This window comes from Macaca thibetana, chromosome 4 (assembly GCF_024542745.1).
Source record: "Macaca thibetana thibetana isolate TM-01 chromosome 4, ASM2454274v1, whole genome shotgun sequence".
NCBI lineage: Eukaryota > Metazoa > Chordata > Mammalia > Primates > Cercopithecidae > Macaca > Macaca thibetana.
In genome coordinates, this window is record NC_065581.1 from 80239010 (window position 1) to 80252192 (window position 13183).

Consider the following 13183-nt stretch of genomic DNA (forward strand, 5'->3'; position numbering starts at 1 on the left):
AAACTTTTTCCAAATTTTTCTCCAGCTAGAGATTTGCATCTAATTAATTTGGAAAGATTTGACTTCGACGTCTGGGAGTAACATACTTAAGTAGCTTTTTATTTTATTTATTTTATTTTTTTTGAGACAGAGTCTCGCTCTTAAGCCCAGGCTGGAGTACAGTGGTGCCATCTTGGCTCACTGCAGCCTCTACGTCCTGGGGTCAAGCGATTCTTGTGCCTCAGCCACCCAAGAGGCTGGGATTACAGGCACGCACCACTACACCTGGCTCATTTTTGGTTTTTTTTTTTTTCAGTAGAGACTGTTTCACCATGTTGGCCAGGCTGGTCTCGAACTCCTGGCCTCAAGTGATCTGCCTGCCTTGGCCTCCGAAAGTGCTGGGATTACAGGCATGATCCACTGCACCCAGCCTAAATAGGATTTTTTAAAAATCTCGTTTCACAGGGCTGGAATGACTTCATTCACATTTAGATAGTTATGTTTAATACAGATTAAACTAAGCCAGTTTTTTAAAAGTGTAACCGGATATGGTGCATTTTTATAGATGTTCTTAGGCAATCTTTCTGTTTTTTAAAGCACTTAATAGCCATGTGAATGTATTCTGTATTTGAGGAGAGTAAGGTCAAGTGTGAATATACCAGTTAAGAAATAGAACTGTAGTTCTGCTTTTTATTTTTTTTCTACAAAGCTTTTCTCAGAGAAAACAAACTAAGATGGTTTAACTGTATTGTCATTGATAGATTAATTCATTTATTCAGATTATATTTGAGGCCGTACTATTTATCAGCCACTATTATGGGACTGCCAATGCAGGTATGAACAAGTAAGATAAGGCTATTGACTTCATAGTATTTACATTCCATGAGAGATGATAGACAAGAAACAAGCAAACAAATAGGAAAATTTCAAACTGTAACAAATGCTAGCAAGGAAATAATGTTATGTTATAGGGTACTTAGTAAGAGTTTGGCCCCAGGCAGGCTACTTAGACTGATCAGAAAGAGCTTTTGTTAGGGTTTGATATTACTGGAGAATGGGAAGAAATTTGTCACATAGAGTTGACCTAAGAGATTTCAAATGTAGAGAATAGCAAGAACAAAATGCCTACAATGCAAAAAATTTTGGTGTATTTGAGTTTGGATATTATTCTAAGCTTTGTATTAGAATATTTGTATTTAGGGTATAGCTAAGATGCTGCTGTTTCTGCTACATCAGAAGAGGTCTTATCCTCAGAGAATAGTTAAGACTAGAGGGTGACAGGACAAGCTTTTAGGAAAACCATTGATGAGTTTTTGAAGTATTTTATTTTATTTTATTTTGAGACAGAGTCTCGCTCTGTTGCCCAACCTGGAGTGCAGTGGCACAATCTTGGCTCACTGCAACCTCCACTTCCCAGGTTCAAGTGATTCTCCTGCCTCAGCCTCCCAAGTAGCTGGGACTACAGGCGTCCACTACCACACCCTGCTAATTTTTGTATTTTTTAGTAGAGGTGGGGTTTCACCATGTTAGCCAGGCTGGTCTTGAACTCCTGACCTCAAATGATCCATCCACCTCAGTCTCCCAAAGTACTGGAATTACAGGCGTGAGCCACGGCACCCAGCCATTGACAAATTTGAAGCAAAGGAATGACATAATGTGTCTCTGGCTTCTCTGTGGAGGATGAATTATGCAGACTCAAGAATAGAAGCAGGAATCAGTGGTGTGCTGGAGTGGGCTATAACTGGTTAGAATAATAGAAGAGGAAAAGTGGCGGGTATAGATTTAGGACACATAAGTTAACAGATGCTATCGGAGCTATAGGACAAGAGGAGATAACCTAAAGGGAGAGAAGAGAGGAGGGTTCCTGATTGAACCTTGAAGTAGGACTGACCCATGAATCGAAAATCCACATATAATTTTTGACTCCCCAAAAACTTCACTACTAATAACCTTCTCTAGACTGGAAGCCTTACTGGTAACATAAATGGTTGATTAACACATTTTGTAGGTTATATGTGTAATATGCTGTATTCTTACAATAAAATAAGCTAGAGAAAATAAAATAGTAAGAAAATCATAAGAGAAAATACATGTACTATTCATTAAGTGGAAGTGGATCATCACAAAGATCTTCATGAACCTCATTGTCTTCACTGTGAGTAGGCAGAGGAATAGGAGGAGAAAGAAGAGAGGTTGGTCTTGCTGTCTTGTGTAGGTGGTAGAAGTGGAAGAAAATCCACAAAGAAATGGACCCATGCAACTCAAATGCATGTTTTTCAAGGGTCAGCTGTACCTCAGCATTTAAAATTGAATAGAAAAGAGAAGCCAACATAAACTGAAAAAGAGAGGCTAAGAGATAACATACCTTCAGAGGGAAGAGTCCTGGAAGCCAAAAACAAAGTATTGAATACTGCTGAGTTGAATAAAATGAGGAGCTACAGAAGTGACCTTTGGCTTTGGTTAAAGCACATTATGGGTGATTTTTATACGGGTTTTTTTCCTGGAGGGACAGTCCAGAATGCATTTCAAGTAGTCTGAAGAGTGAATAAAAGATAAGGAAAAAAATAGCAAATATAGAGAAATCTTTCAGGTTTTGCTGTGAGAGAATAGAGAAATGAGTTGGCAGCCAGAGAGCCTGTGGGGGTCAAGGAAGGGCTATGGGTTTTTAGTTTTAGACCATGAGAGATTCGGGGGGTAGACTTTAGGCTGTAGGCAGGAAAAGAAACTGACAGTATTGAAGGAGCCTGAGCTAATAGTCCTTGGGAAGGCAAGAGGAGACCAGATTCAGAACACAGCAAGAGGGAGGCCTTTAATGGGAGGAAGGTCCTTTGTCCTTCATAATGGGAAGAAAAGTAGAGAATATGGGTATAGTTGAAGATAGGTTACAGATTTGTTGGAGGGAAGGTAAGAATATTCTTTTTGCTTCCATTTTCTTAAGTTTGAAACTAGATCTTTAGCAATGATAGAGGGAAGACAGTATTAGGATTTTGAGAAGAGAAGTTATGAAATAGTTGTGTCAAGAGCGTAAGTTTACTAAGGAAACACAGAGTGGGTTAGGATAGTGTTGAGTACCTATTTGAAGTTTGTACTTCTCAACTCAAGTCAACCTAATTGTATGATTTTTCCTCCAGTGTTGCTCGTGTTCAGGCTAAAAACAAACAAACAAACAAAACATGTCTTTTAACCAGGATTGGAGTTTTGTCAGATAAGTATAAAGAGGAAGATTCCACACTCTTTACCCCTAAGGTAGGATAGGTATGAGAAGGAAAACAGCCTCCATGAAAGTGAAGAGTAATGACTAAGAGTTAGGACTCTAAAGCCAAATTGCTTATGTTTAAATCCCTACCTCTTCCATTTACTAGCTGTATCGCATATCATTTCTGTCTTTCAGTTTCCTTACTTGTAAATGTGAGTAATAGTGCCTACTACAAAGGATCAACTGGGATTAATTAAAATTCACAAAGCACTCGAACAGTTCTTGGTATTTAGTAAGTACACTGTAAGGTTAGAAGAGGTCTTGTCCTCAGAGAATAATTAAGACTAGAAGGTGACAGGACAAGCTTTGAGGAAAACCATTGATGGGTTTTAAGCAAAGGAATGACATCATTAAGACTAGAAGGTGACAGGATGTGCAGAGGAAAGGCTAATGATCTGTTGAGCACATATCTGAAGTTTCCTAGAGTGTATACCATTTGAAAGTTGAGACAACAGTAAGAGCATGGGAGATTGGATCGGATTAGGGAAGTACAGAGTGTCAGGTTTATAATGAGTGACAATAACCTGTTCGTAAAATACTTAGTAAGTGTTGTCTTCCATCCTTTTTTTTTTTTTTTTTTTTTTTTTTTTCTTGAGATGGAGTCTCACTCTGTCCCCAGGCTGGAGTGCAGTGGTGTGGTCTCAGCTCACTGCAACCTCCAACTCCATGGTTCAAGTGATTCTCCTACCTCAGCTTCCCCAGTAACTGGGATTACAGGCATGAACCACCACACCCAGCTAATTTTTGTATTTTCAGTAGAGACGGGGTTTCACCATGTTGGCCAGGATGGTCTTGATCTCCTGACCTCATGGTCTGCCCGCCTCACCCTCCCAAAGTGCTGGGATTACAGGTGTAAGCCACCATGCCTGGCCTCCATCCATATTTTTAATACTCAAGGGAAGTTTCCAGCTTTCTGGAATGACTGGCTTTATGAATTGACTAAATAAATGATTGCTGAAGATTATTTAGTGACAGTGCCAACATTGGAACCTAGAACTGTTGACCAAAATGAAATAGATTATTAATGTTACATCTATTAGATGATAACAATTACTGAATGGTAATTTTTCATTAGTTAGAAAAGTTTGGAAAGAGCATCTGCTTATAGCTTTTTTCCCCCGATGTTCTCTTCCATAATCAACAGCAGGGTTTTTTGCCCCATTGCGTGGTGCTTACAATAATTCATTAATTTATATTCTTGGAATGTGTTAGAAACACTTAGTCCCCAGATACCTCTTTAGAATTGAGTAATAGTGAATCTTTCTCTTTCAGCCCTCCCCCTGCCTTTCGTGGCAAAGGAAGGAGAGAAAGGGAAAATGCAGCTAATGATAAGAAAACTAGCCAAAGTATCTTTGTGGTGTTATTCTGAAGTGAGGTCTACTCACTTTTTATCGCCATTTAAAATGAACTTTAAAAATTGAGATGGTATGATGCAATATTTCTTTTCTTATTTAAATTTTAGCTTTTTACGCTATAAAGTGTAAAAACAAATCTGTACTACCTACTAATTGTCACAGGGCATAACTTGCCCAGAGAAATCTACAGCTTTTATCTTTTTTCATAAACAGCTTTTTTGCTTTATTTTTATATTTGATATATGTTATATTTGTGAAACAAAACATGACACTAAATTATGTTTCATGACAATTCAGGTCCAATTTATCTGAGTTGTAACTTTGAAAGTATTTGCAAATAATTGTCCAGTGGACTAAAGATCAAGTCAGAGAAACTATGATTAACAGCCCCTAAAAGAAAGATTACAAATGCAACTTTGATTTACTTGCATCACTTTAAACAAACTAGAAGTTTTAATTTTTTTTTTTAAGTTTTCTGGTTATATTAAATAGTTTGTTACTGTATTTCCTGGAAAGTAGCAAGTTATTGAGAGGAGGGAGTTAATTGCAAACAAAACAGCTCATTTGACAGAGATGATGTAAATGTTTGATATAAAGTTTAAGATGATAGAAATGTTCTGTATCTTAACTGTAGTGAAGAATCTTGATTGTGGTGATGGTTTATGGGTGGGTGCATGCACTAGTCAAAACATCAAATACGTGTATTAAATATATACAGTTTCACAAAGCCATAAAACATGTTTGGCAATAATTCTACATTTTAACTTATATTCACAGGACAATTCAAGTAGTGAGTCCTCAGTTTTCCAGTTTGCTGCCAAGAAATTCAGAGCCACATCTGATGCTTAATTATAACCTACTACCCCTCATAATTAACGTACTTGCTTCCTAGTATTGTTTTGATTTCATAGGAAATAATGATGACAACTGTTTCTTGAGCATTTTCTATGTGCCAGGCACTCTGATAACTTTAGTATGTTACTTATTTAATTTTGACAACCATTCAAGTATAAGTATTTTCATCTTCTTTAATGGATAAGGAAAACTGGTTTGACAAAATTAAGCATGTTGCCCAAGGTCATACAACTGCTAAGTATTAGAGCTAGGATTTGGATTTAGGCCATCTTGACTTTAACTCCTGTTCTTGGAGGCCCTACCCTCTACTGCCTGTCTTTTCATTGCCTGGGGTTTCTGTGAAACACTGCTTTATTGAGTATGTGTATTTATTTTGTATTTATTCTGAAGAAGAGGCATGTACAAACTTTGATACACCGTAGGGATACGTTATATTTGCATTATGATCTAAGCCAGTGGTGTTTAAAGTGTGATATTCACAAACTTTGTTAAGAGACATGATGAAATAAGCACAGAGATAAAAGTAAACATTTAGAAACTTTTATAGCAATTTAATATTACTGCAACAACTAAAGCACATGATTTTATATTTTAGAAAAGTATTGGTCAGTGATGGGTTGGGTGGAAATACTGATCTTTCACTACAGATACTTTGAGAAGTATTGACCTAAGCCATTATAAAATAAAATATGGGGGAGAATACCTGAGAACTGCAATTTGTATGTGTATATTGGATGAAAGGCTTAAGATGGTGTATCTTTACACTTCTCTTGTGACATATAATGAGTAATTTTATTTGCATTAAAGTCATTGGGGAATTACAACTAAATTTTTAGTCCTAGGATTTGACTATTGTATTAGTTTTCACGCTGCTGATAAAGACATACCTGAGACTGGGCAATTTACAGAAGAAAGAGGTTTAATCGGACTTACAGTTCCACATGACTGGGGAAGCCTCACAATCATCGTGGAAGGCAAAGAGGAGCAAGTCACATCTTACATGGATGGCGGCAGGCAAAGAAAAAAAAAAAAGCTTGTGCAGGAGAACTCCTCCTTATAATACCATCAGATCTCACCCACCACCATGAGAACACCATGGGAAAGACCTGCCCCTATGATCCAGTTACCTCCCACCAGGTCCCTCCCCACAGCAAGTGGGAATTCAAGATGAGATTTGGGTAGGACACAGCCAAACCCTATCAACCATTTTTTCACATGAAAAGTAATACTGCAGCTCTGCTGATGAAACTTCTGCAAAATGTCCCTTCTCATTTTTCAGTAATTTAAGATTTTGCTTTTAATATTCTGTGTTTTTGTGTGTCTTAAGCTATATGAACTCTTTTTAATCATACTTAAATATTTAGGAATTTATTGCCTAAAAAAAAAAGGTAAGAAAGTTCAAATTAATTACCTGAACAAACTTTTTAGCTGTAGATGCATACAAGAGTCATAAACCTTACAAATTTAACTGGTCATTATTAATTGGCTTTTTTATAGCAAATAAGAAAAGATTATCTGAAGGATGTGTATGTTAAGATAATATTGCTTAAAAATTATATTATTAGGCTGATAAACAACCCCTATTTTCATTAATAGAAATTACTACTAAATTGCTTTGCAGGTTAATCTTCCTCATGCACTGAGTATTCTATATCTTCAAAATGAATGCTATTTTATATCTTATTCTGGAAATCTTGCTAAGGAAAGAAAAAAAATGTTCCTGCTGATAAAATGTATGCATGTGTTTTATTCCATCTACCACAAGTACATTATTTCATTCATTGATTGGAATTTAGTTATTTTATACAAATTTTATGTGCTTTCAGAAAATCCAGTCAAGTTGATATTTTCCCTGAGTTTAATTTAGTTTTGCTATCCTTCTGATTTCTGAGAAACAGAACTAGAAATGTTTTAGGTTGTGTTCACTATAACCTTCATTCCGTATATGTTACTGTTAGTATTTAATTGTTTAATTAGCTATCAAAGTTTATGGCTTTACTTGTTTAATGTGCTGGTCTTTTGTATCTAACATACCTACAGATACTGCTTTGTGTGTATGCTGTGTTTGTGTGTTTATGGTTAAATCTAGTATTTAAAAGTTTTAGAAACCATGGGTTGATAATGAAATAGCTTGTATCTTTTTAAATTTATTACCAGTTTTTATTATGTTTAAACACATTGATCATGAGTCCAACTGTAGCCTCACTATTGTAAGTTATGTGTTGTCCAGCATAGAGACATGTATAAAACATAGTTCCTGCTCTCAAAGAACTTTCCTGGTAGGAAAATTGCATAGCAAATCCTTATATAAAACAAAAATTAATTTGATGTGCAAGGTTAAGATTATTTTGATTCACATATTTAAGTTCCTATTTATTGTGAGTTCTTCAGAGTACTTCACAATACTGCTTTATGTTTGATTTGCTGCTCTTAGTCCAAAGCATGAAGGGACAGTAGTGTGCCTCCCACCCCCCACCATATTCACCGGGGATATGTTCTAAGACCCCCCCCAATGGATGATTGAAACTGCAGATAGTACCAAACTCTGTAAATTCTGGGGTTTTTTTTCTATACATATATACGAATGATAAAGTTTAATTTACAAATTAGGCATAGTACTCTTGCGCTTTACAGCTATTATTAAGTAAAATAAGGGCACAAGCACTGTGCTACCACAACAGTCTATAACCCACACAGCTACTAAGTGATTAATGGGCAGTTGTCATCTGTAGCGTGGATACGCTGTACAAAGGAAGGATTCACTTTGTTCTGTGAGAGGTTTTGTCATGTTACTCAGAATGCTATGCAATTTAAAACTTATGATTGTTTATTTCTGGAATTTTTCATGTAATATTTCCAGACTGTGGTTGACTGAGGTTAACTGAAACCCCACAGACAGCAAAAATGTGGATGGGGGTGAGGAAGAAGTATTGTATGACTGTGTTTTTTCCCCCCACATAAACTTTATATTATTTTAAGTCCCTTAGCATCAAATATCCAGTTTTAAAGAGAAAAATAGATTAACTGTCTTATTTTGTTCACTACTCTCACCGTCCCAATTGGGAATGAAAGTATCATGAGGTCAGGGATGTTCTCTCTAGTCAGCACCTAAACATAGTGCTTGGCACATGATAGGCTGAAGCAAAATCATTTCATGTCAAATGAAATCACATTTAAGGTGATTACTCTCTCCAAAGATAGGATTTGGGACTTGTTTTCATTTTTGTGGATAACATAATTGAAGTAGAGAATTGGGAAACTCGTATTGCCTCTCTTTGGCACAACCTTAACCAAGGAAATTTTGATTTTATAAATCAAAAGATTTGTAGCTTTTTTCAATACAAACAGATTTTACTCATTAGCTATATTCTCTAGTAGTTTTTAACCTTTTTGTTAAAAAAACTGTTGTTTGAGAACATTATGAAAGAAGTAGACTCTCCCCAGTAAAATGTAAGACATGTAAATTTTACATGTAATTTAAGGTGATTCATGTATTTTGAGTATGCAGTTCACCTGTTTAAAGTATATAATATGGGCTGGGCGTGGTGGCTCACACCTGTAATGTCAGCTCTTTGGGAGGCCAACGCAGGCGGATCACAAGGTCAGGAGTTCTAGACCAACCTGGCCAGCATGGTGAAACACCGTCTATACTAAAAATACAAAATTAGCCGGTGCATGGTGCCAGGCGCCTGTAATCCCAGTTACTCGGGAGGCTGAGACAGGAGAATTGCTTGAGTCCAAGAGGCGGAGGTTGTAGTGAGCCAAGATGGCGCCACTGCACTCCAGCACTCCAGCCTGGGTGACAGAGTGAGACTCCGTCTCAAAAACAAACTATATATATGTGTGTGTGTGTGTGTGTGTATGTGTATATATATGTATACACACACATATATATATAATATGATGGTATTCAATATATTCAGAGTTGTGAAGCCATCACTACAATCAATTTTAAAACACTTTTGTCATCCCAAAAAGAAACCCTATATTCATTTTGAGTTCATTCTCCATTTCACACCAATTCCTCTTTTCTTCTTCTCCCCCTACTCTAATCAACCACTAATTTACTTTGTCTGTATAGATGTTTCTATTCTTGACATTTCGTATAAATGGACTCATATACGATGTGGTCTTATGTCAGTGGCTTCTTTCATTTATAATGTTTTCAAGGTTCATGTGTGTTATAGCTTGTATCACTATTTCATTCTTTTTTATGACCAAATAATATTCCATTGTATTTTAGTTATTTGTGTGTCAGTTGATGAATATTGGGGTTATTTCTTCTTTTGGCTATTATGAATAATGCTTCTATGAGCATTCACACAAGTTTTTGAGTGGACATGTATTTTCATTTCTCTTGTGTCTCCACCATACCTAGGAGTGGAATTTCTGGCTTACAGTAATTCTGTGTTGAACCTTGGAGAACTACTACTAGACTGTTTTCCAAAGGAGCCATATCAATTTATGTTCCTCCAGCAGTGTATGAGGGTTCCAGTTTCTACATACCACACTTATTATCGTCTATCTTTTTTATTATAACCATCCTAGTAGGCGTGAAATATTCTTGTGGTTTTGATTTGTTTCCCTAATTATGTGGAGTGTCATTTTATGTACTTATACACCATTTGTACATTTTCCTTTTAGAAATGTCCATTCACATCTGTTGCCTACTTTTGAATTATTTGTCTTTTTATTATTGACTTTGAAGAGTTTTTTTATTATCTAAAGTCTCATCAGATGTATGGAGGATTTGTTTTCTCCCATTCTGTCAGTTGTCTTTTCACTTTCTTGATGTTCTTTGCAACATGAAAGTTTTACTTCTTTTTTTCTTTTGTTGCTCGTGTTTTTGGTTTTCTATTTTATTTTATTTATTTTATTTTTTTGAGATGGAATCTCACTCTGTTGCCCAGGCTGGGGTGCAATGGCGTGGTCTTGTTCACTGCAGCCTCGGACTCCTGGGTTCAAGTGATAGGCCTGCCTCAGCCTCCCGAGTAGCTGAGATTACAGGCATGAGCCACCACAACTGGCTGATTTTTGTATTTTTAGTAGAGATGAAAATGTTGGCCAGCCTGGTCTTGAACTCCTGACCTCAAGCAATCCGCCTGCCTCAGCCTCCCAGAGTGCTAGGATTATAGGCGTGAGCCACCGTGCCTGGCTGTCAGTTTTATTTCTAAGAAGACTTTGCCTAGCCACAGGTCACAAAGATTTAATCCTACATTTTCTTCTGAGTGTTTTATAGTTCTAGCTGTTACATTTAGATCTCTGATCTATTTTAAAGTAACTTTTGTGTAGATGTGAAGGAGTCAACTTTGTCCTTTTGCACATGGGATATTCAGTTATCCCAAACTACTTGTTGGAAAGACTATTCTTACCCTGGTTGAATTGTGTTAACATCCCCTAAGGCCCACTCTTAGACCTTCCTGTAGGTCCATGCATCCAGCTCTAAAGAAAGGTACCGAGTTAGTTAGAAGTCAGTTGGGATACCAGAAAAATTAAAGGGGAGCCACACTGGTTTTTAAGTAGAACCTTAATTAAATTCTTCCTATTACCCTAGATTATGTATTGCTGTATAACAAATTACCGCTGAACTCAGTGGCCTATAACAAAATCTTCTGTGGGTCTTGAATTTGAGAGACGTAGCTTATGTAATCGTGGCTTTGGGTTGCTCATGAAGTTATAGTCAGGTTGCCATTTGGGGCCACAGTCAAATTAAGGCTTGGCCGAGGATGGAGGATGTGCTTCTAAGATGGCTCAATCACATGGCTTTACAGAAAGCTTTAGCTCCTTGTCACGAGACCTGCCTTCTCCATACGGCTCCTTGAAAGTGTCTTCATGATGTGGCAGCTAGCTCCTCTGCAGAACTAATGATAAGAGAGTAAAGAGGAAACCAAAGTGCTTTTATAACCTGTTGGCTGTTACACATTGTCTCTTCTACCCTATTCTTTTCATTAGAAATGAGTCACAAAGTTGACCCTAAGGTGCTGGGGGTTTAGGCACCACTTTTTCAAAGAAATATCAAAGAATTTGTAAATTTGTTTTTTTCACTTTAATAGAGACAGAATCTTGCTCTGTCACCCAGTCATATTTCGTTGCAGCCTTGATGTCTTGGGCTCATGCTGTCTTCTCACTTCAGCCTCCTGAGTAGCTGGGACTACAGGTGCCACCCTGCCTGGCTAATTTTTATTTTTATTTTTTTTTAGAGACAGGATCTCACTGTGTTGCCAGTGCTGGTCTTGAAACCTTGACCTTAGGCCATACTCCATCCTCCAGCTTCCCAAGTAGCTGGGATTACAGGTGTGAGCCACTGTACTCAGCTGTGGACATACTTTAAACCACCACATGTTCTTGTCAGTTTTATTCGAAGTAAAGTCTAAAGTAAAGTCTAATTCTAACAGCTAATGGGCCTTCATATTAGATGCTCACTTACTACTTAATAAAATGATCTCCGAGTCATTTTTTTTTTCTTTCTTCCCCTGTGTTCTTGATTCTTCCAATCTAACCAGACTTAGTGTATTTTAGGATCAAAACAAAGTAGAGGAGCATATATGTGTGTATATATATATGTACATATATATGTATACATATTTGTATATACACACACCCATATATATCAGAAATGTTACATAAACAAATATGACAGAGAAATAGCATGATTTCTAAATTGAAGTATAATAAAATTTTCTAAATTGAAATAAGTATAAGAAAATTTTACTGACTAAATTTTCACAGTCGTTTTTCCAATTCCTAGGAAAGAACACACAAGTAGTTATCTTTTAGGCTGTCTTTGAATACTTCCATGACCCTGAACACTAGCTGAGGAGAGTTTCAACCACTGCTAACAGTAAGAAACATTTTCAAGTTAGTCATTACCTTTGTAGTAAGATCATATGAACCCATTTTAATACTTTGTAACCTTGGTTCCTCCTGCAAACTCTTTTGTAGGTAATGACTTTACATGAGTTTGGAACTGGTCTCTAGTGGGAAGTTGTGGGAGGATGAACACAGAAGAGCTGGAGTTATTGAGTGACTCCAAATACAGAAACTATGTAGCCGCAATTGACAAAGCACTAAAGAATTTTGAATACTCCAGTGAATGGGCAGATTTGATATCAGCACTTGGAAAACTTAATAAGGTATGTCTGTATTATCCATTTCATAAAAGGAGTAAAAATTAGAAATCTGTGTTTGTACTTGTTAGATTTCTCTAAATCTTGAAGTAAGAATGCAAAAACATAAATGAACCTTAGATTACTATTGGTAGTGCTGTTTTTCTTCATGAGTTGCATGCCTGTGTAGTCAAGCATATTGTTAAAGCTTTGGAAGTTTTAATTCAAAGAAATAACAGTGCTTGAAAAATATGTAGTTATCGCCATGATTATTAGCTATAAAAACAAAAGAAAAGGAAGCAAATATGCTATGAGGGCTAGTAAATTTCCATAATGGAGCATCAGATATGGTGCTGGAATTCCTGGCAGCAAAATGAATTTCCTACAAATGGAAAGCAGTAATTCCTGTGTTCTTTCCAAATGGTATATAGCAGAAGGAAACATTTTCTATCCTGGCAAGCTATAGTTATAATTCGGTACTTCGTACAAAGGCAATTATATACAAGCAGTTGCTTATGCTTTGCAGCTTGTCCTTGAGTAATTCTTCTTGACATGTCTGGTTTTTATTACGTTATTGTTGTGGCATCTTTGATCAACTTCTGGCTCTTCATTTTGACCTTTTTATTTTTTAA

The 13183-nt window shown here is 36.6% G+C and overlaps 1 protein-coding gene across 12 annotated transcripts in view; it reads left to right on the forward strand.

The window, feature by feature from the left end:
* The window catches only part of DOP1A (DOP1 leucine zipper like protein A), a 108720-nt gene that overhangs the window by 20947 nt on the left and 74590 nt on the right, over positions 1-13183 (forward strand). For 7 of the 12 annotated variants that reach the window (XM_050788087.1, XM_050788091.1, XM_050788090.1 and 4 more), the window contains exon 2: positions 12388-12578. In XM_050788087.1, coding sequence (XP_050644044.1) covers positions 12441-12578 — 138 coding nt within the window. In that variant the 5' untranslated portion in view covers positions 12388-12440. Of the gene's footprint in view, positions 1-3815; positions 12287-12387; positions 12579-13183 lie in introns of those variants that run through there. The other 5 variants (XM_050788086.1, XM_050788089.1, XM_050788095.1 and 2 more) reach the window with 2 other exon arrangements.